The sequence below is a fragment of the Micropterus dolomieu genome, linkage group LG19, assembly GCF_021292245.1.
Source record: "Micropterus dolomieu isolate WLL.071019.BEF.003 ecotype Adirondacks linkage group LG19, ASM2129224v1, whole genome shotgun sequence".
Taxonomy (NCBI): domain Eukaryota; kingdom Metazoa; phylum Chordata; class Actinopteri; order Centrarchiformes; family Centrarchidae; genus Micropterus; species Micropterus dolomieu.
The window spans coordinates 29,509,844-29,534,076 of record NC_060168.1 but is presented as its reverse complement, the minus strand read 5'-3'; the positions used below and the strand labels follow the sequence as shown (position 1 = coordinate 29,534,076).

Genomic DNA, 24,233 nt, shown 5'->3' with positions numbered 1-24,233 from the left:
AGATCAGACTGTATTTCTAAACTTTCTCTTTAACCAAATTACACACATTTAGGCTGTTCCACGTGTCCTTTTTACGGAAACTAATGTAAAATATTCTTCTATGAAACTATTTGGACCTCCCACTTTGAAAACCTCTGCCTTAGGCCACAAGTTATGCATTGTGCAAATATATTCTAGGTAGTATTGCGACCTAGAATTGCGTAGAATATAGCTGCAGAGCTTAAGTATGACTATAGATTAAGATATGAATGGTGCATGCCTAATACAGAATACAGAAAGGATTCAAAAGATAGTTATATTAAAAAAAATATTTTTTTGTAAAATAATAAAACAGTTGATATACATGTCTTCCATACTTTCACTGAAAATCCACAAGAGGGAGTGAGAGGACCAGATCCAGGAGTTAAGGTCCTTAACACACCGACTGGAAGCTTCAGCTCAGCCCAGCAGACCTGGCCAGGCTGCCCGGGTCTTCACTGACCAGCAGCAGCCTCTCTGCCGCATTTTCGAGGGTGAAACCAGGCTGTGGGACACCGCAGCTCATGTGTATTTACCCACCCGTGTACCTGTGGGCATAAGGACGGGAGGACTGAGCGATGTCTGCGCCGGGTTACAGAAACCTTAACAGCTCCGTCAGCTACAGCCAGAACTCGACGCCGAACGGCGGAGCTGCGCCCCCCTACCAGAATGGTAAAGCAGGCCGAATGATGCGATTAGCCGGCTCGCTACAGTTAGCATGCTAACCCTCTGTGATGTCAGATAGTCAGCCGCTGTTTTGTTTAAATTGTACAACTGTCCCTTAGTATTAATTTGAATAGTTACTACTTAAGTATAAATTAGGGTGACGTGTAAATTAATTAAAAGATTGAGTGTTCCGGCTAAACCTAGATGGTGGCTAACACTAGCTAACTGAAGAGCTAACCTACAGAGTTAGTAGTGAAACCCAGAGGAGATAGCGGCTAACGAGAATCGACAGTTAAGAGTTAGCAAGGTGAGAACTGTGTGACAGATTGCGCACCAACATTTAATAATGTCTGCTTTATATGAAAGCTAAAACAACTAGTCGATTTAAAGTCGCACTGAAATGATTTAGTATTTATTAATGGTTGTTTCTGTTCTGTCAGGGATGCATGTTCAATATTAACCCTTACTGTTGAAGAGCAGCTAACAGCTACTGATGAAGCTTGTTTGCACCTAAGGTTAACCTCTGTTCAGTACTTAATGTGTGAGCTTTTCTAAACTTAACCTTTTTGGCTCTAAGCTCATTGAACATGCACTTTACCACCCCCTCCCTCTTTTCAGGTCCTGCACAGACATACCAATCCATGTATCCACCTACAGGCTGCTATGGACCCCCACCTCAACAACAGAGCTACCCCACCGTTCCTGCTCACTCCACACTTGCTCCCAACAAAGCACCCATCACGAACAGTGCCCACAGTGCTAACTACTACCAGAGCCACCATCAGCAAAATCAACACCACCACCACCATCACCTTCCTCAGCATCATGTAGCACCCTCCCCATACAGTGCACCCTCGAGCTCTGCCCCTCCATCTCAGCCATATGCCACCCTTCCCTCTCCAGGACCACCACCATCAAATGCCCAGTACAACCAGCAGCAGCATCCACCATATGCCACGCCAGGATCCTACTATGGACAACAGTCGTACCACCTTCCCCCACCACAGCCCTCTCAACAGCAGCAGCAGCAGCCCAGTTTGATGCCTGCACCAGCAGGTGGCCCTGGAGCACCCCTCTACCCAATTGTTTCCTACCCGTCGGCGCCTGGAAGTAGCCAGTACGGCACCTTGAGTTCCTCCCAGAGCACCTCTACGCCTGGAGTCATGCCCACTCAGATGGGTGCACCCCTACATCAGTACAGTACCTCTCGGCCGGCCTCAACAACAACAGTGCAGCCTGGGTACAGTGTCGCTCCTCCTAGTCAACTGGTGCCGACAGTCAATGGTCAAGGAAGCACAGGTACGTACGTGTGTGAATGGTTAATTTAAACTGAGGCTGATCAGCTGCGGGCTGGAATGTGAGACATTTTCAAAAGATTCTATAAAACTATATGTTTATTCCAGAGCACTTTATGCATTGGATGTTGCAAAAGCATGTATACTAGCTGTATTGGTCATTATCAGCTGTAAAAAGCAGTATTGGTATCAGTCAAATACTTTCTTACCAACACTTGGATGATTTTGGAATTGGCATTGTTGCGTTCCAGTTGTGTGTGTGTCACTCAGTATAGCTTTCTAATTAGCTACAGAACAAAAGTGTCATAATATTTTTCTTTTTTCTTCAAGTCACTTAAGTTGATTAGGCATGGCTAAAAGGTTTTGAACCTGCCTTTGTGCAAATACAAAAATCTTTGTTTGTATCAGCCAATATAGGAGTGAAAAATCAAACCATACTGGTACACACATAAACCCAAAAATAACGATGTAAGCAGCCAAATATCTGTTTGTAGTTCATGTATTTCCTGAGTGTCAGTCTTCATTAAGGAATTAGATCTTGGGTTACGCAGACCTTTATTCTCCTGTTGGAGGTGTCCTACATTTTATTTATGTTTGTCTTCTTTCTTGTCACCCACACCACAGTCCACCAGCACTATGACCAAAGCCACCAGGCATCTCTGAGCTATGACTCCTATGGCAGGGTCAGCCACAGCAGTGGTGGTGGCGCAGAAGCAGACCAGCCACCCTCAGGAACCCCCTCCACTTCAGTCCATTCCTCGCCGGGCCACCACCAAGGTAACAATCAGATTATAGTTTTTGGTTTTTTACTTTGATGCAACACACAGAAAAAGATGAATCACCATTGTTACTGCTCTTCAATACTGCTGATACTGATGAAGAGCAGGTTGTGAAATTAGGTTGTTGTTGTTGTTTTAACTGAGGAATGTTAGCAGTTTCTGTATGTACAAAGTTAGAAGTTGACAGACTGCCAATGTGCAGTTAATCTTTTAGACAAAATATTAATTTCAGCTTCTTCAAAAGAAAAATTTAAATGTTTTCAAAATAGCCTATAGTTTAAAATTCTCTTTTGGGAGTTGTGTTAAAATTTTGAGACCAGAAACCCTTTTTGTAGTTAAAAGGTCAACATAAAATCAGTTTCCTGTTATATTTTGTTTCTCTGCTTACAGAAAAAACATCACACTAGTGCAGTAGTTTGAGAAGGTGTCCTTTTATTTTATCTTTGTGTTTTGGTTGGAATTGGTGTTGACGTGAACACTCTTTTTCTAACCTTCTTTACTTTGGTGTTTGAACATGAGGTCATTATAGGACAAATGACTGCTCTTGGTTTTGCAGTGCTGTGGTGCCTGTTTTTTGTCTTTTCTGGTGCAAACTCTTGATTCAGCCTATGTTTAGATCTACTATTTGAATGTTTGAAATCCTGCTCCAAGTTTAGTGTGCAAGTGTGTGTGTGTGAACGGTACACATGTTCACAGCTGCACTTTGGAAATGCACCACACATAATCTGTTGCACACACGCACACTTTCAAATGTGCAGGTGTGAGTATTGAAACAAATTTGGAACTTGCCACTCAACAGCCTGCTGCTGTTTTGTTTTTTGGCTGTGACCTGTGAATATTTCCTATGTCAGCTTAGCAGGTTAAGACCAAAGGACTCTTGCACCAGCTGCGCCTGCATTTAATCATAATTGTGGTTGCAAAACCCTATTGACTTTGAAGCTTTGCGTAGTCCCTCCACAGAGAAAGAAAGTATACCTTGTTTAGTAAAATGTGCGCCTAAATCATTAATTCTCTATCCCGGAGCCTCAGGCAAGTGAAAACATGTTAGACAACCTCATGAGAAAAACTGAACAAACAAAGCGGATGCAACTCTTAATGCCACAGCTTGTTGTTACAAATATTTCAAGTGGTTCATTAATCAAGTGGTCTTATTATTTTAAGCTGCATATAAGCTTCATTGTAACGGTGAATGCAATGATTGTGATCATTATGGTTCATTATTGCGATGCAATTTGCTGAATTGATTGTGCGATACATTTCTGTAGCAGTAGGCCACCCACAGTACTGACACAAAAAACAACTTTATGAGTAATACAGTCCCACGGGGATTAACATATTTGCAGGTGCTACAATCAGTTTGACACAACAATGGTTATGTATTTGATGCCTACTTTACACCTGCTTGTGTGTGCATGTAAGTTTCAAGGTGTCTGGTTTTTTTGTACCGAATTGTCAGATGCCCTCTAAAATATTCAAATGTACACTGGATATGGAGTTTATGTTAAGCAACACACCTTAATGCAAAACAAGTTGTGATACTCACCTTTTCTCATCGGCAGAAAATTTTGCTCGTGGGTCTATAACTCTTATGCATGAAGACAAAGTGTATCAAATAAAGCAAAGAGCCTCAGTATTATGGTGTTGTTAAAGGTAGTTTGTCTGACATCCAGCTACTTTTATCAATCGATCGGAGACGTTAATTTCTTCAACACACACCACATACACTACATTAACTTAAGTTTACTGCTCGACCTCCGCCGCCCTGTCTGCTGTCGATTACCCAGTCTTGACAGTTTTCTTATGTGCCCTTCCCACTCCCCTCTTCCAACAGGCATGCAGTATGGATATGTTACTAATAGTGGAGCAAGCTCTGCCTCTGCCACCACCTCAGGCCCAGCCGCAGGCCCCTCGTCATCCAGCTCTGATGATGATGAGGAGGAGGAAGATGAGGATGAGGAAGCAGGTCTGCTTTAGCTTTTTCCTCCCCATAACCCCTTTTATTACCACTTTCTCCATCCTCAGAAACTCCTTCAACTCTGTCCTAAACCTTCTCATGCTCTTAAACGTTTCCCATCTCCTTTAATAATGAAAACTACACCCATCCTGTTTACCAGTGGTGCGTTTCCATTCCCTACCAATGCAGCGTCATCTGTGTCTGATGTTCATCCGTCGCTTCAGCTCCACCTACCAACACGCTTATCAGTTTGTCGCTCATCATTCGTACCTTCCGCTTTCTAATAGGCTAATCAGATTTTCCCTCTGCGTCCCGCTGCCACTTCAACAACCTTCCAAAGTTTACCCAGTACTCTTTCCCCTTCACAATCAACCAGTACTGACACTGAATCATCTTTTTAGTATCCATGTACTCTGCTCTGTTGCTCCATCACTGAAAACTGACATGACACTTTGTGTATCAGAAAGGTGAGAGGTAAGTGGGTTGGCATTTCGGTTTATTTTTTAAAAGCTTCTGCCAGGTTCTGCTTGTCTTGATTGTCATGCAGTGGAAAGAGTCATTCATGCATGCTATCTAGCTCCCTCTCACTTATTAGTCTTTGGGATATCATCCACCTGTAGTGCACCTGTTATTACCAGCATACCACCAACTGTGGTTGCTGATGGGAAATAAATCAGTAAGTTGTGGTCTTTCTTCTGGTCTGCTTAAAGCTCTAAAATTCTGGTATAACCCCATGGCCTTGGATATGAGTTTGAGTATGAGAATTGTAAGTTCACATTGTTAGTTTTGACAAAAATTATGATAAATGATTGATAAAATGTCTTAAACTATTAATCAAAAATGTCTAATCATAGCTTCTAAAATGTAAGGATTTGCTGCTTTTCATTGTTTTCATATTATTAATAGGATAGTTTTGGGTTTTGGACTGTTGGTCAGACAACGTAGCAATTAAAAGTTTTGGAAATTAGTAATGTGTGTTACTAATCAGTGGCCACCAGATCAGACTGGGGTTGTACTTGGTATCCTCCATATGTGAATGTGTGTGAGTGGTCAGGGGAAGGTTAAAATAACTTATGAAAATAACCACAAGTTGCAGCCCTAAAAGTGTCCACCATTAAAAAGAAATATGCTTTTGACTTTCTGTTATTTTAATGTAAATATGTTACGCCAAAATGTTGATTTTACTTTATGTTGCTTTAAACTTGCATCTTACATTTGAAAAGGATAAACTTAATTATTTTATTTGATTAAGAGATATAACTTATTTTACTTTTTAAATATCAAGACCACATAATGTACTGTACTGTGCTTCAACAGGCTTGTACATACTGTATATGTGTGTGTTTTGTACCATTTAGGTGTTCTGCTATCCCTCAGGATCTGTGTCATCAGCCAGAGGTTAACAAGTTTTTAAATATAGCCACTCCCCTGACAGCAGGTTCAGGCTCTCTGTGTATGTGTTTGCTGACTCACCTGCTTCCCATGAGCTAGCATGGGTGAAGGTTTTGTCTGTACACTTCGCACTCATTTACACATCTCTTCTTGATAAAAAGAGAAGCTTGTTTTAGCTTTTATCTCTCAAGTCTTCCATGTCTATCTTACAGGTTGTCTGTTGCAGCAAAATACCAGTTGGTGATTTCTATAGCTTTTTCCCCTGTTCACAGTGATTGTAGATAATCAGATCAGTGTCACTTGTGAGAAACAGATTAGAAAGGGGACGCTGTCAGCCACAATATGGAGCTTTAATTATCACTAATCAGGGGTGGCAATAGCCTGGGGTCAAGCAAAGTGGGCTTGTGACTAAAAATCTTACAGACAACAATGCAGGGTTGGAAGAAAAAGGACATTTATACTGAGTAAGTCAGCAGCTTATAAAGGCTTAATATAAAAAGTTTTGTTTTATTCGTACAAACCCTGGGTAGCATGCCATTTATTCATCTATGAGCTGACAGACCAAAGGAGAAGAGGAGGTGTCAGAAGGATCTTGGAGGAGGAGGACAAAGGCTAAGCTGTTCTGGTGTCCTCCTCCTCCAGAGCAGATAATCCAGTAGTACGCTGGTCCGATTTAGTAGGAGATAATTGGATCCTCTCCCGTCCAATGAGCTCTCTGTGTGAGAGAGAGAGAGAGGCCTGTGTGTCTTGGTTTTCTGTTGTTGTTCCCTCTTTTTGGCCCACACGGATTAATGGGTTCATTCAAATATTCTACCCATGTAATCCTTTTGGGAAAACCTTTTTATTATTGGTCATGAGAGGGAAAACAGTGGCTGCAATAGACCATAATGCAGTGCATCTACAAGACCTTTTTTGGTAAGATTATAGTTTGGCTGTTTTGCCTTTTATTTGATTAGAGTACATTAGAGAATCAGACAGGAAGTGTGACCACAGAGAGAGAGAGAGAGAGAGTGGAAGGACATGTCAAACCAGGATGGTGTGGTTACATGGTCTGCGTTTTATTGGCCACCATGATGCCCCATCCACAAGACCTGTTGAATTTTTGGACCCTTTATACACTGATACACACAACTTATATATATATATAACTTATATCTTGCCCTTTTCTCTCTGTGTGCATTCTGGGAAATGTATGAAATTACTAACTAAATGTAAAAACAAAGGTTGAGGAAATGTGGAGTTTTCTTGTAAATAAACAGTTATGTTTACATTTAGTAATAACTCAATACCATGGTTTGTGTGTATCCTTGAGGCTTAACAAGTTTAAAACATTTCCTTCCTCATGAAACAAAGCCGATTTTAACTCCATTGACCGCCCTCTGGCAGCATGTCTTCTTTTTCCCCATCTTTTCCTGGCTAACTTGTAATAATTAAAATTTCATTAAAGTGTGAATGAAGACAAGAGACTGCGGGAGAATCAGAATGAACTAAAATAAGTAACAGCAAATAAAATACTTAAGAGATAATAATGCTGTTCTATACCCATCTCATAATGTTTAATCTTATTCAATTCTGTTAATGTTTATATCCTCCATGTTTTTCCTGCGTTCCCTCCTTGTTTTCTATCCTCTGAGGCTTGTGTGCTCCACCAAACATTCGTATGCTTTCTTATTCAAGACTTAAGTGCATCCTTTCATCATCTTTTCTTTCCCGAATGCACTCTGCCTCATCTGTTTCTCTGCTTTATCTTCAGCCTGAGGGAATCCAAACACACCACTCTTCATTGCCAAACAAAAACTAATTCTCTTTAATGTTTTTAGTCTTTTGTTCTTTGCCTTTTTTTCTCGTTCTTGTCGATTTTGTCCTTCAATCGCTGAGGCCTTACCTCTTCCCATTTTTATCTTTCAACCTTTCTTTTAGTATTTTTTGCTATCCTGATGGGCCCTTTATTTAACTATATTTCATTTCAGTCTTTATACCTCCAGCCCTCTTAAGCAGTCTTTGTTCTTTTATGTCAGTTTTTAATTCTTTCTGTGTTTCTGCCTCTGTCAGGTGGTGACACGTCCTCTTCCACTACAGGCAGTGCCTCTCCGGTGCCCAACAGCTATGATTCCCTGGAAGGGGGAAACTATCCGGGTATGTTTCAATGATAAACCTCTAAGCACAAATATATACATTACCTAAGTGTATATATGTAAGAATGTATTTAAGTTTGACGCGAAAAAATGTATCATGTTGCATTTGGGTGTGGGCATGATCATAGATAAACCCCAACGTAATCGCTCTGGTGGTCTTTAAATGGTTCTGGAAGATACAAAGCAGATGTAGAATTTAACAGGTTGATGGAAAGTGGGGACAAGAACACATAAAAAAGAAATACACAATGTAGAACATAGCAAATTAATTATATCTGGTGAAATAACAACAAGTAGAGATATGGGAGAGGTGACTTGTTTTTCTGCTGTGAAAGGATGATGAGATGCACTTCTCAAATAATGTAAAAGCCTGTGATGAAAGTGGGACGCACAACACATTTACCACATCAATATATTTACAGAATGCATTAAGCAGCTAAGCTGACTGTCATAATCATGTTAAAACATTAAAAACCACCTGTCTGCCAAACATGAATCAAATTTCTTCAATGCCGACCTCTGTGGCCCAGATTCCATGCCGCCTTCCAACAATATGACCAACCAGGCCGCGCCCTATAGCAACTATGCTTACCCCAGCATGCAGCCAGCCTATCAGCAGGGGCCGTCCTCCCACACAGACTCTTCACCTTCTCATGACCCGTATGGTCAGTCAAGCTACCAGCAGTGCTCTCAGGTGAGGCTACACCTTACATTAAACGCATGTTATTTTATTATTTTTGATGTGATTGTTTTGTATTTGCAAGTGAAAAACATTTTTCCAGCCTAGTTCCAGATCTCTGGATTTACAACCACATCTCAATTTTTTGTTGACACAAATACAATACAGTATTACAAATGTGTAAATAAGCAACTTTGTTCTTGTTTCCGCAGCCCAAGTGGGCAAAAAACTCTTATGGGTGAATCTGGTGCTATTTTATCCTTTTTTATTATAAACAAACTGTCCCCTGATATAGACGATGCCTGCCATAGTACTCTATTCTTATCCAGAAAGTGTTAAAAACATAAGAAAGAGAGATGCTGTTCAGTGTTCATCAGTATGTTGAGTGTAGTTTGTTCATCTAAGCATGTTGAACTCAACTCTCTTATTCTAAGATTTGACAAATTAACACTTTATCTTGTTGTTGTGATTTGGCGCTATATAAATAAAATTGAATTGAATCTTTTAATAAGTGTTGATAAAGTTGGTATAGAATCTTTGATCTTTTCATTTTATCTAGGCTCATATTTAAATTGATCATCCTCTTGCAGCAGCAGCTGTATTGTTTTGCTGTACTGACAAACCAGCCCTGATTCATCACCTGAGTAAATACTAGTTCTGTATCTCTACTTCGTTTGCAGCCATTCCCAAACCTGTCCCAGCTATCTGCAGCCTTGGGCGGGCTGAGCGGCGTGCCAGAGCTGGAGCTGGAGGCCCTGAGCCCAGTCAACCTGCTACAGGAGAGAAACCTGCTGCCCCCGAGGCCCCTTGAAGCCCCCGAACCCAACCTCACCCCTGACCTCAAAAAGGTCAACTGTAGTCCACAGTAAGTAAGAGCTTTACCTACTGGGATTTGTGTATTTATTGTGTATTTATTCCTGAAACGGCTACAATTGCTTTTGAATCCCAAAAGTCAACATTTGAGTTCATTATATTTCACCTCCAAATAATCTACCAAAGTAGCTACTGTGTATGTAAGACAGTGACATCATGAACTATATAACACGCATCGTAATTCAAAGATCTTAACTTCTTGGAGTAATCTCTTTCTCGCACACATAGACTGAATATTTCTGTTATCTAATACGCTTTCTCTCTCCCCGTGTTTCTCTGCTGATCAGGACATTCAGGTGTACCCTGACCAGCATCCCCCAGACTCAGGCTTTACTCAACAAGGCCAGGCTCCCTCTGGGCCTCCTCCTCCACCCCTTTAGAGACTTACAGGTATGATGTGATGCCTAAACCCCCAAAAAGTTCAAAGTACATTAGGATATCCAGGCATAAACTTTCTTTGTCTCATGTCCCAGCAAGGTTTTTCTCTACGTATCTTGTCCGTGTTGATTTTGCGACACTAGTACAGTTGACTGGGCTACTGTCTTCTAGAAAAAGTAGCTTCAACTATTTGAGTTAATTTTAAGGTGTGACTGATGGGTCTGTTTGCAAATAAAGATTTTGATTAGATTTATGTTGGGTGAGTATTTGAAATGAGGTTACAATAAAGGATCACATGATTATATTGAAAGGTTGCTGATTACGGTATTATTTAAATACTTTCTCACTAACTGAAGGCTGGGAGAAGAATACATAGCTATTTTCAATAGAAAACTTGTTGAAATAGTGTGTGTATCAGTACAGTTTAATCTTTTTCAGCACATTTTTACAATAGCGTGATAATACAGATAACCTTCATAATGTTGGTCACTATAATCGTGATGTGAAATTTTTCATACTGTTTCATCCCTTATACTGAACCAGTTATGAGTGTGTTATCGATAGTTCTTTGTAGCGAGCAGCTGCAGTGACAGCAGGACAGAGAGGAGGAGGAGGAGGAGAATAATAAGGTGCAGGAAGATGGGTATTTATAGAGGCGTTAGTTGACATGGTATGAGACGGTTTGAACGTATGGAGAACAGGGAAGCATTGGTGCCACGTGAGAAACAAGTATGAGGTTAACACCAGACAAATGGTTGTAAAAGTTTGAAAGTAGCTGGAAACTTTGTTCACTCAAGCAGCAGCAATGGCAGATTAATGTTTTCGCTGTATTGTAACAGTAGAGTAGGCTGAATTACATTCTCAGAGGGTCCAGTGTGAATTTGATTTATATTCACTCAGTAAAATCGGATGAAACTGTCAAGTGTATCCACAGTCTACGATGAACTTATAGATCTTTTGGCAGAAAAGGAACATTCAGGCTCAGTTGTCACTACTGCTTTCATAGTAGATGACTAACACCATAGATGGAAGGTTTCACACTCACCATTTGTTAGACACTACACCACTTGCCAATTTGACACCACGACTCTGTGCTTGTGGAATATTTGTGATTTGAATTATAAAACAGACATTCGCTCTCCTCCGCAGTTCTACCAGTCAAGTCTAAATCCTGGCACCACTAATGGTTTATAAAAAAGAAAAACGGCTATGAATATGCTTTGCTTTAGGTCCAAAAACAAATGCGCTTTGTTTACTACCGCTGTGCTAGACGAGCTTACTTTTCAAGTCGTCTGCTGAGGCGTGAGTAGAGGAATATTTTGAGAATGTCAATATTGAGGTTAATCTTGAACATCTTTAAAACATGGCGTGTAAAATGTTTAGCTCACTCGACAGGTGTGCTTTCTCTCAGCATTTACTCTATATTTCTCTCCCCCACTTTATTTCTTTCTCTCTGCAGCAGTTACCGGTGATAACATCGAACACGATAGTTCGCTGTCGCTCTTGTCGCACCTACATCAATCCGTTTGTCTCCTTCCTGGATCAGCGCAGGTGGAAGTGCAACCTCTGTTATCGGGTCAATGATGGTATGAGTTTAATCACGAGTTATTCTGGGTCAGAAAGTAATGTTACTGATTTCCTTTTGTCTTCTACTGTCCTGTTTTCTGTGTCCAGTCCTATAATTATAATTTTCTACTACACAGTGTTGCAGATGTCATTCCCGCTGTCTGTTTTCTTCAGTTCCAGATGAGTTTATGTACAACCCAGTCACCAGATCGTATGGCGAGCCCCATAAGAGACCAGAGGTCCAAAACCCCACTGTGGAGTTCATTGCCTCCTCAGACTACATGGTAAATTGTCTGTGCTGATCCTAAACTTTTGGCTGTTGTTGAGGTCTTGTGCATTTCAATGTAGTGTGATTGTTTGACCACTAGAGGGCAGTCATGTCTTGGTGCAACAACATCTGGAGGCATGGGTGTTCCTATGAACTTTGAATCTCTCTCTCATCTCATCTCCTCTCTCTCTCGCTCTCTCTAAAAATAGATATAAAAATTGTTTTGGTTTTTTATTGTGTGCATGTAATAAGTTTGCAAAGTGAAAAAGCCCAAAGTTCAGCCCAAACGGCGTTCCCATCTCTCACAGAAAACACTGCTCTGAACTTCCTGAAAACAGCTCATTTGTAGTCCAGCCTTTTCCTTTTGATTCCTGTGACGACATATCAAAATGCACGTCATAATGCTCGCCAAGCGGCTAGTCCGACACGCCCTCAAAAACAGCAGTGGAAAAACACTCTGAACAGCAGGAACTAGGAACTAGGAATTAGGAACTCCGCATATGCAACTCCCAGTAAAGATCATGTAGAGACAAGTTGCATCACTCCATAGCTAAAACGAAGCCTTCAACACACAGGTTGAAAAGAGGAGCTGCAGCAATGTGCAGTAGGACCAAAAATATGGTGTTTTTTTGAAAATGAAACCATGCAAACCTGTTCTGGTACAACCCCTAAATAAGATTTTGAACCTGAAAATGAGCATAGTATGACTCTTTAAACATTAAATCTGACAAAAAAAGAGGGTACATACATGTGTCTCTTACACAGACTTAAAATTAGACATTAGACAATAACTTTTTCAAATCAAGTCGGCCGGTTTTAAGACTATCATCTTCATTTTATCCCCACTAATCATCTATTTGTTCTACCTTGTGTGTGTTCAGTTGCGGCCCCCTCAGCCAGCGGCCTACCTCTTTGTTCTGGATGTGTCTCACAATGCTGTGGAAGCAGGCTACCTTAAGTATTTCTGTGAATTACTACTGGAGAACCTGGATAAGTGAGTGCCGTTGATAATCGATACTGTAAACATAAATGTGGCTTGCTTATGAGTTTGTTTGCTTGCTTGCTTAATGATTGCAGTAAAGTACAAGGTTAGTGTAGTTTAGTATTTACTAGTATTATTTCTTCATAAAACACATGTTACAGGTTATGAACGGTTATGTTTCCAGCTAATCTAGTTCTGACTGGTTATGTGCTTCAGGTTGCCTGGGGATACACGCACCAGGGTGGGATTCCTCACCTTCGACAGCACCATCCACTTCTACAACCTCCAGGAGGGACTGTCCCAGCCGCAGATGCTTGTAGTATCGGACATAGACGGTACGACTGCTCACATTAGTTTGTTTTTTAACCAGTAATAGTAAGTGGCAACTTACTAAAAAATAAACAACACAGCTAAGTACAAGTTCTACATAAGTAGAACATTTCAGTATTGTACATTTTTACCTCTGAACTTTGTCTTTTTGTTTTCTATTTTAATTTGTAAAGATAATTTAGAATTTTTCTTTTTTTTTTACTGAGATGTGTAACTCTAATCCCTTTTCAATTATATTGTATTTACACATTAGGATACAGAATGGTAATTCAGAACATGCCTACACACAGTGGAGCAAGTCAGGGCATGTTCTTGACCACACCTAATGATTTCTTCAGTTCTTTCAACGATCTCTTTATGTACCAACCCTTCATTAGGGTTCCTTTGTTCTGTTCTAAAATACTCTGGAAATTTTTTAAAAAGTTTTTCTTTTTCCAGACATCTTCATACCGTCTCATGACAGTCTGATGGTGAACCTAAAGGAAAGCAAAGAGGTACACCCTTTGTTTATTGTGAACATAAATAGCTACTACAACACTTTGTGTAATCACACTCTTTCTTCCCATTCATTCATTATTCTCTCATTATTTGCTCAATCCCCTCTCTCTCGATTTTATTTTTCCCTCCCTTTCTCCCCCAGCTGGTGAATGACCTGTTGACGTCACTGCCGGGCATGTTCAGCCAGAGCATGGAGACCCACAGTGCCCTTGGCCCTGCGTTACAAGCCGCCTTCAAGCTCATGTCACCCACTGGGGGCCGTGTCACAGTGTTTCAGACCCAGTTGCCCACACTAGGTGCTGGTGCGCTGCAGTCAAGGGAAGACCCCAACCAGCGCTCGAGCACTAAGGTATGAAAGAGAGGGCAGACATTTTATGAAGTACTGTATTTCAAGTATGATAAATATATTTCTTTTTTGATGTACAGATGATAAAGTTTGAGTTTATGTGGTTGCTGCTATTTGTCTTTGTCAGCCATGTGATTTATTTATTTTTTTATTTTTTTATTCAATTACATTTTCATTTATGTAGCACCAATTTATAACAGAAGTTATCTCATTGCACTATGCATATAGATTCCCACCATGAGCAAGCACTTGGTGACAGTGGCAAGGAAAAACATTTAGCAGATAGATTAGAACCTAGACTCGGGTGGGCGTCCATCTGCCTCGACCCGTTGGGTTGAGAGAGAGAGCAGGAGGAAAGAGAACACACAATAGCACTATGCTAGTTCTCCACAGAGATGTAAAGTAATAGTGGGGGTAATAATACAAATATCAATAAAAAGATGATAAAAATGGCAGTAATAATGAATAATAATAATTATTTATTATTGCTCCGAAGCCAAAAACGCCTGCAGAATGCGACAGAAGGAGAGAGGAGCAGGATGAGAAAGCACAAAACTGCAGGAGAGGAAAGATGTTGAGGTAGTAACATGCACAAATGGGATGAGAATGCATACAGATGAAGAGGGAGAGGAGGAGAGAGGAGCTCAGTGCATCATGGGAAGTCTCCTGGCACTTTCAAGCCAACTTCATTTTTCAAATATAACGCAACCTCTAAATGATGCTGCATTCCCCGTGATTTGTGAAGCCAAAACCAAACCACATAACACATGAAATACAAGAAGAAATGACTCTTCCACGCCCCCTATCGTTTGGATTTATACTTATTGTTCTGGCATTGTGTATTTATATTCTTACCACAACTCACTTTTATTACCAGCAGCAATGTCATAATTGGAGCTCGGGGGGGAAAAAGCATCCATGGAGAATGCTGAGCGCTGTGATTTATTGATCTTCATCTGTGTTCTATTTTTGATCTGAATAAACTGCCAAGAAGTTACAGCAGTAGTGTCCAAAAATCATGACTAATCATGAACTAAGAACAGATGTGCTTCCTACGGGAAAGTGATTTTGTATTCTTTAGCTTCTGTGCTTTCATGAGGAGTTATGGGCTGAAAAGCCATGGAAAGTTATACTCTTGATCAAATCCAGCAATGAACAAATACATGAACTCAGTCTGCATCCTTTCAGTATCATACATCATTTAGTGGACACTTTAATCATCAAAACAAAAATGGAAGGAGTGTATCTAATAGCACAGGAGGAGGTTTAAGGAAAGTAAAACTCCTGTTGGTGGTAATTTGATCCTCTACAGAGCACAACACAGAACATGAGGATTTTCTTTTTGTAATAAGTCTGTATCTTTTTCAGGGAGTTCAGCACCTCGGCCCAGCCACAGACTTCTATAAGAAACTCGCACTGGACTGCTCTGGTCAACAAATTGGGGTTGATCTTTTCCTGCTCAGCTCCCAGTATGCTGACCTTGCCTCGCTATGTAAGAACACCCAACATTTCAACCTCGGTGTCAATGAAAAATCCATATCTATAGTCACAGAGGGGCTTCGGGTCTTGGGAATGACAGTTTCAGTCAGTTGGTTTATCTGCTTGTGACAGAAATATCCAAACTGTGGGATGGTTTCCTGGGTCAAAAGTTCCTTGTGTCACTTTTTTTGGCGGGCTATGCCAATAACAAATGACTGAATCAGCCTGAACTGTTCTGCTGAAAATCTTTTGAGTATCGAACGGTGACTGTGGGCTTGAAAGGTGGATCTGAAAAGTTGTTAGCTTGCTCCTTCACACAGGATGGCAGCTACAGTTGGTTTTGATTCACAGCAGTAACAGTCTGTCCTAATAGAGGCCCAGAATTATGGCACAAAAAGCATTAACGCATCTGTTGAAACTTTTCAAACTGCTCATGCAGCATTATACTCTTATCCATTGTTGATCCCTCCGGTCAGTATTTGTGGGTCATAATTGGAAAGCATTGTAACTGCTTACTACAGCTGCTGTCATCAGGGGGAGCAAGCTAGAATCTTTTCAGAGCCTCCAGGCTCTTTTGGATACTAGAAAGACAGATTTATCAGAGTATTCCTTTGAGCTTAATGCTAACATTAACGTGCAAAGGCCACCCAGGGCGGTTTTATCACCATAATAATAAGAAATTGAATTGTAAATGAATACTTTTCCTTTCCTCTTCCTCCTATTTTTCAGCATGTATCTCCAAATATTCAGCGGGCAGCGTATTTTACTACCCCTCCTTCCATTACATCCACAACCCGGCTCAACTGGAGAAGTTCCAGAGAGATCTCGAGCGCTACCTCACCAGGAAGATCGGCTTTGAGGCGGTCATGAGAATACGATGCACTAAAGGTAACTGGGTCACTGAAGTCAGACACACAGAAGCTCTGTTTTCAGGTGTGAAAAACACAGAAGGACAAAATGGAAGATGTTTTCAGGTTTAGCTGTTCTTACAACTGAAGGGGTTTTATTTTTGCAGGAGAGGTTCTTTTCTTGCTCTGCATACTTTTTTTACAACATTGTTTTTATTCCTGCCCTTATTATCTGCTTGCCCGCAGGTTTATCCATCCATACGTTCCACGGTAACTTCTTTGTGCGCTCCACTGACCTGCTGTCCCTGGCTAATGTGAACCCAGACTCTGCCTTTGCTGTCCAGATGTCAATTGAAGACTCTCTGGCAGACTCGTCTCTGGCCTGCTTCCAGGCTGCTCTGCTCTACACCTCCAGTAAAGGTACCTAAACTCTCACGTACACTTCAGTCATGAGGAGCTAAGTACACTGTTCACCAGCAAGACCCACCCAAACCTCACATGAGTAGAGACGTTAGGGTGAAAAAGTACCGCTGAAAAAGTGTGCACTCTTAAACTTTCATTGTATAAATAAAGGTATTTAAAGATATTTGTATGCTCATACACGATCCACAGCTGGGCAAATGCTAGTGATGCATTTTCAAATAGTATTACTGTCTCGGATTAATAGTCCATCTATTCCTGTAGGAAAAAGGCGAATACGGGTCCATACTATGTGTCTGCCGGTGGTCAACCAACTGAGTGATGTGTATGCCGGAGCTGATGTTCAGGCCATCACTGTTCTGCTGGCCAATATGGGTGAGTCCGTAGCGTAAAATCTCAGTAAATAAACACTACACAGGGATAAAAAGTTAATGCTTACAAAGAGTTAGTAGAGTATTATTGGCCTAATGTTAGTACTGCAATTTAATTTTGTAGCCTTTTCAGTGGATGTGAAACTCTTCTCATCCTTATCTTTTCCGCATTCGGATTTCAGCTATCGACCGCTCGATATCGTCCAGTCTGTCAGATGCTCGTGATGCCCTGGTGAATGCAGTGGTGGATTTGGTGAGCGCCTACAAGAGCAACGTGTCAAACCTACAGCAGGCCGGCCTTGTCGTCCCTGCTTCTATGCGCCTCTTCCCAGTTTACATCCTCTCCCTGCTCAAACAGGTGCGGCTGCTCAACGGACATTAGTGCATAATTACAGACACACGTACAAGTAAAACACATCTTGCATATGATCACCCAGTAATCCACCCTTACATCAGTATTACACATCCTAAAACATGCCTTTAGATCACCACTACCCTTCCCTCTACACACGAATAAAAGCTACATTTACACATACTCTGTATGTTCAGTGACTGCATTCATCCACTCAGGACATTCATACATCCAGCTCCACTGGAAGAAGAAGATATACTTTTTTAAACACTCTTAAGGAAAATTAAATCTTTTTTCTGTGTTTCTGGTGTTAGAAACTGCTAGTCTCGCGGAACAGGCGTGTTACGCTTGCTAGTTATGCTATATTTAGATATTAAGCAACGAGACCATGGATAGGGCCCATTCCGTTTAAATTTTTCCTAAATTTTGCGTTTCACCATTTAAGCACATGTTGTGTAATCCTGTGGTGAATGACTAAAATTTCAACAGTTCAGTAAGAAAACATTACAAATTCCTTTATCCATCTATCTTATCTATCTGTCGCCTAAATATATATATTATTTCTCATTCTATTGGGCTGGGCAGGGGGGTCGTTTTGGGAGATCGGGCTGCCACCCGCCAAACAATGGAGAAAACACTGGAGTCATTAGAACTTGTCATAGTTGGACAACACCTTTGTTTAATCCACCTTAATTCCAATACAATAATTTTAAATTTGTATTTGTTAATGCGGTTATAACCTGCAGTGGAGCTACTCGGTCACTGTGATGTACTGGGGCAGCTCACAAGTACGACGTGACTGTGAAGCATCATTAGGCTGAAAAATAGGACATAGAAAAACTCTAATAAATGAAATAAAATAAACTCTCATATTAATTAATATTAATTATTTATTTCCAGAAAGCTTTACGGACAGGCACCAGCACGCGGCTGGACGAGCGGGTCTTCGCCATGTGTGAGTTCAAGACGCAGCCGCTGCAGCAGCTGATGCGGATGGTTCATCCTGACCTGTACAGGCTGGACAACATGTCTGAACAGGTAGGTCACTGACGAGGCTGAACAAGAATGGACTAAATAATATTTCAGAAGTTAAAATGTGGTAGATAAGAACTTTCTGATCTGGCATTTGACTGTGTGGTGACGTCATTTTTTAAGCTACTTTGAAGGTCTTGACTGTGTGTGTGTAAATTGTAAAATGACATACAACACTTTACACTTTATGTATTAAGTGACTTTGGTCCCTTTTTGTTATTTGAAAATAAAACGAAAATAAATGGAACAAACTAATCCTTTGCTCTATTTGTGTCACACTTGCAGGGGGCGCTCCATCTGAACGACACAGTGGTTCCCCAACCTCATCTGCTCCACCTGTCTGCTGAGAGGGTGAGCAGAGATGGAGCTTTCCTCATGGACTGTGGCAACGTAAGCTTTCAGTATTTATTCATAACACACTCTGGGCCTTTGGAGATGATGTTTATTTCTCCTCATTTATAATTCTTTCTGTTCTTTTGCCGCAAATCTGTCTCATTGTCTCGTTTGCTTTAACACGTGTAGATAATTTTAAGCTTTTTGTAATCATTTTAAGTAAAGGCAAATGCAGTGTTATTTTGCCCTATGGGAAAGATAAGTGAAGGCTCAGGCAAGGATTGGTTTGGAGGATTGGTTGTTGGTAACAAAAATAAAATACAGAGAGGAAAATTAACCTTATTTAACCTAAATACAGTGAATATCAGTTCAAAATATCAGTTTCATCCCTGGAAGGCAGTTGTAGATATTTGAAACAATATGTTGATTAAAATAAGAGAAAGAAATGATCTAAACTATTAATGCTGCTTCTTAAGGGGTTTCACACCTGAAAGTCTACACCAAGGTCCAAACCAAAGTTCATGTTTTGATACAGTTTGATGCATATCGGTTAGTTTTTGTTTGGTTTCACACTGCAATTCTGCGAGCGCACTAAAGAACTTTACATGACAGACTTGCGTCCTGCGTCTCCCTATACTCGACATTGACAGGGTTGTAAACAGTTCCGTGGGGAGCTTTAACAAGAACGAATGAACGGATGCATAACGTTGCCGCTAGATTGTTATTATTATGGCATTACTACCTGCAGCACCAACTATACTCGAGGCTCAAAATTCACCAAATAAATGTTCTCGTTGTGCGAACATTATATCATCACTGGCAGGAAGAGGACAAGACGGCAAGCAATCCTTCTGCTCCTCCGTTTGAGGAGAGACCAAAGATGTGATTGGCAGTTTGCTTCCATGTGTTATAAAAGATGAGCTGTCACGGGAGATTTATACTTGTGTCCTTATTTCAGTGCATTTCTCTGTGCATTTGTTTATTTCTGGTTTACACGGGAACCACCGAACCTCCTGAACCATCCAAAAAATACTTTCACACTAGAAACTAACCAAACCATGGTTCAGTTCAGACCAAGACTACCTCTTTTTGCCGGACAAAATTTAATCTGTTTGGTCCAGGGGAGGTTTCACACCTGTAATTTTGGTTCGGATGAAACTGAAAAGTCCAAAAGATCAAACGAGGTAGGTGTGAAAGCCCGTTTAAAGGCTTTGGAAACCTGCAGTTTTTTATTGTTTTTATTATTCCTTATATAGTCATAATTATATGTTATAGAAAAATACTGTGAAACAAAGATGCTCTTTCCTGACGCTGCTCTCTGTTTGTGTTTGTGCAGGTGTTTTATCTTTGGATCGGCAAATGCTGCAATGAGATGTTCATCAGAGATGTTCTGGGCTGCCCCAACTATGCTTCAATACCCACCAACATGGTCAGTAAGACAAACTCTGGAACAAAACTGAACAAGCAGCTGTCATTTCAAAAAGTAGGTTAAAGGTGATGCATTCAAAGTCGCTCAGTTCAGGAGGAGAATTCACTCACATCCAACAAATCAGGAAATGAAACAGAATCGCTGTGAATGGGGAAATGGCAGTATTGTTTTGCATCATGAACGGACACACCGCCCAGTTGCTACATGAATGATGCAATGCAGCATTGTACAAATTTCCCCTGAAACTTTGTCACAGATTTGCATCACAATAGAAGAGGGCTGCATTTCTCTAAGTGTCGTTAAATAAAAAAACTACTTATACAGCAAAACAGATTTGCTGGTGTAGCTTTTCTGCTTTTTAACAAACCCTGCAGCTACCTAGAAAGCTCTGTCATTACCACACCATGGGCGCGATGGTAACACCCAGAACAAAGCTGTCAGCACTTGTTTATGCTGCTCATTGTATTTTCTAGAAAGGGGTTTGATGCATGCCAGACCCACCTACAAACCCCACATTCTAAGCCACATGCATATTTCAGTTAACCACATTGCGTTGCAGAGATCACTGTGTGAATCTACATTATCTGTTTCCTATCTGAAACACACACAACAGTGAAAACAATGTTGTTGATGTTTTGGTTTTGCTCTCTTTCACTCTATGAATCCCAGAGTCACATTCCTGAGCTGGAGACTCCTTTGTCTGAGAGAGTGCGAGCGTTCCTCGACTGGCTGCAGGACAACAGAGCATTTAGCTCCATTATACATGTCGTCAAGTAAGCACTTCTGGATTAACATCTGGCTTTTACTAACACTAAGGGGTCCAGTCTGACCGTACACACCTCCTAACATCCAGATGTTGGATTTTAGAAGGTTACTAACGTTGTATAAACAGTCAACCGTGATTTCAAATTACATAACAGCAAAATGAGTTTCACTACCTCTAACGCTACCAGCTGCCAAAAAATTAGGAGGGTCCAGCGTGAGAAGGCACGGTAGTGTGAGGATTTCGGAGATTGAAGCGAGATAAAAGAAAGTTTGTATTGCCTTTGCAGCTGTAATCCCTTCGTGGGATCACAAAAATCTATCTTCTGAGTAAAGGGCTGAGATGTGGAAATATGAAATACCTTCAGGTTGTTATTTATTTTTGTTTCTTTTTAGAGCACTGAAATAGCCACACAATCGCCACTTTGTTCTTCACTCCACCCAAAAAGAATGTAAAACCGACATGTTTTGTCAGGATATACTGTATCCTGACACTGGTGTCCCTGGGGCATGAAGGCTTCAGTTTGTAGGCTAGTCCTGAAGTGATTAGTCACTAAATAATACAGTATTTTTGAAATTTGATTTATGGTTAAAGTCATTTATCAAGAAGAAATCTCAAACATTTTCTGGTTTCCGCTTCTCCAATGTGAGGATTTCCTGCTAATTGCAGATTGAAGTTTCCTATTCACATCAATAAGAAGTGGCTGTCACAAGGGTCACACCTGTGACCATCTGAGCATGTGATCGTGTGTCCCATAGTTAATTGGTTGAAGAGAATGTTGACTTACATTTCCAGCGATCTGCTCTTGATTACACATCACTGCACTACACAGAAACAGGGTGTGGCCAGTTTCATGCTTAAGTGGAATCCTCCTCCCAGCAGAGATCAGCCTGAGGTTGACAGAAGAATATTTCCAATGTAAACATATAGTAAGCAGTGAGCTCACTGATTGACAGCGGTGGTAAAGGTTTCCACAGGGAACGCATTGTTTCTGTTTCCTGTGGCACATCATCGTTGCATAACCACGTTGACACCCCAGTGTTGTTGTGGTGATCTCAGTACAAATGGACTGAGCGAAATGCATGTGATGAGTTGGATGACATTTCTGGAAACAGTACAAAAAGTTACACAATTACATTATAACTGAAGCTAGAAGTTTGTCTCTACAGTAAACTGAACTTTTAACTTCAGATGCCTCATTATTGGTTGCGTGCAGTGTTATAAAGCTTGACATTTAAACTCGTTTTTGGACAGCACATCATGTTACATTCTACTAATGAAAGTAGAGCCACACCTAACTATTATCCTCACTTGAGTCATCTGCTGATTATTTTCTCAACTGATCCTTTTGCCAGAAAAATGTCACAACAGTGAAAAATGCCCTTTAGAATTTCCCAGAGCCTAAATTATGTATTCAAAGGTCTTTGAAAAGTTTTTTTAAGCAATTACTAAAAATTTTACAATTATTAAGAAAGTTCCCCATTAATCTACTTTTGATCTACTAAATAATTAATCCAATTGTTTCAGCTCAAATGAAAGAGTTACTTTGTAAGTGACTAAAAAAATAAATAAAATGGAGGCCAACACTTTAATTATTGCAATTTTAAAACGGCACATTTGAAAGTTTTTAAAAAGGTATTCAGGTTTATTTGCCTCTTTATTTAGTCCCAACCAGCAAATATGTTCATAACAGCATTAATTAGCAGCCTAATAAATAAAGCATATGGGCAGTGTTGTATTTCTCAGTACTGTAAGACTAAATGCCCATTTTTGGATTTTTCTGATGAATATGGGGTGGCGATGGCGTAATGGATAAGACTATGCCTTTGGTGTGAGAGACCCCCACTGTGACCCATCCACCATTGTGTCCCTGAGAAAGACACTTAACCCCTAGTTGCTCCAGAGGCGTGCGACCTCCGACATGTATAGCAATTGTAAGCCTTAGATAGAATGTAATATTACAAACCAAGTGCTGTTTTCTTTCTAACCTTCTTGTCTTTGTCTACAGGGACGATGCTTCAGCTAAAGCTACGTTCTTCCAGCATCTGGTGGAGGATAAGTCTGAGTCGGCATCTTCATACTATGAATTCCTGCAGCACATTCAGCAGCAGATGTCCAAGTAGGCTCCCGTCATACAGAGAGAAACTTTGTCCGCAAGCAATCTCAAACCAGAGTGAGAAAAGGAGTTTGGCCTCGTAGAGTGAAACTAGCGTTAGCCAATGACGGACACCCATCGCTCCTTCAGACCCGTCTTTAGCGAGGTGGGTTACCTCCCGTTCCTCCAAAACTGTCTTATTAAAGAAATCCACCCTCGAAGCTCATTGGTCAGCCGTGATTTGACCATCAGGAGGGGAGGAGGGGATAGTTGGTAGGATACAACAGTTAGAGAAAGAGATCGGGGATTTGTTCCACTTTAGAAATGATTTATCGTAAACTCTCCTCCATCATCTCCTCGCTGCCTCTTGACCACTTTCAAACCCTGATTTAGCCTCTCGTCAAACCCATCGCTCCTGAGAAAAGAAGGGGAAAGTCGAGCCAAGAAGATGCCACTTCAACAAGTTTTAGTTTGATTTGTTTTCGTGAGCCTCACATGTAGCTAGTGATGTCTTTTTGTTTTTGTTTTATTTTATATTTTATTCCCCTCCTCACTCCCTCAGTTTTATTTTACACTTTTGAATACACTGGAGAACAGAAACAAGCATTTCTTGTGTTGTTTTTCGGCACGTGCTTTGAAATAAGAAACGCATGTCACCGTTTTGTTTGCTGCTAGTCTGAGGATAGACGACAACCGTCTGTAATGGGAATATATCAGTGGTTTGATGTTGAAAACCCTCATGTTTGCTCCCTTTACTCTCCTCCACTGTGTCAACTCCTTATTTGTCGCGATCAACCCCTCCTGCCCCACACTGTCAACGACCTTCTTCTCATGTGTTTTATTTTTTCCAGGCTCTAACTGAAGTTGCTATCCACTTTGTAACTATTGAAAAGAATCTTTTATGTGCGATAATTTATGAACCAGCTTATTAAATAAAAAAACAACAACAGAA

General features: G+C 40.7%; 1 protein-coding gene across 4 annotated transcripts; it reads left to right on the top strand.

Moving 5' to 3' along the window:
* Nucleotides 1-408: 408 nt before the first annotated feature.
* Nucleotides 409-24,233, top strand: sec24b (SEC24 homolog B, COPII coat complex component). Of its 4 annotated transcripts, none has more exons than XM_046030728.1 (24): nucleotides 409-690; nucleotides 1,303-1,983; nucleotides 2,604-2,756; nucleotides 4,590-4,721; nucleotides 8,157-8,240; nucleotides 8,770-8,933; nucleotides 9,599-9,783; nucleotides 10,079-10,181; nucleotides 11,632-11,755; nucleotides 11,910-12,019; nucleotides 12,885-12,997; nucleotides 13,202-13,320; nucleotides 13,754-13,809; nucleotides 13,956-14,162; nucleotides 15,528-15,651; nucleotides 16,368-16,526; nucleotides 16,733-16,906; nucleotides 17,171-17,281; nucleotides 17,460-17,635; nucleotides 18,530-18,667; nucleotides 18,947-19,051; nucleotides 20,331-20,423; nucleotides 21,093-21,196; nucleotides 23,195-24,233. In XM_046030728.1, the coding sequence occupies exons 1-24, from the start codon at nucleotides 597-599 to the stop codon at nucleotides 23,307-23,309; spliced, it is 3,624 nt and encodes a 1,207-aa protein (XP_045886684.1). In that variant the 5' UTR covers nucleotides 409-596; the 3' UTR covers nucleotides 23,310-24,233. The 4 variants fall into 4 exon arrangements, with proteins under 4 accessions (XP_045886684.1, XP_045886683.1, XP_045886686.1 ...); XM_046030727.1 differs by having other exon boundaries at nucleotides 11,629-11,755; XM_046030729.1 differs by lacking the exon at nucleotides 409-690 and adding an exon at nucleotides 809-991 and having other exon boundaries at nucleotides 11,629-11,755.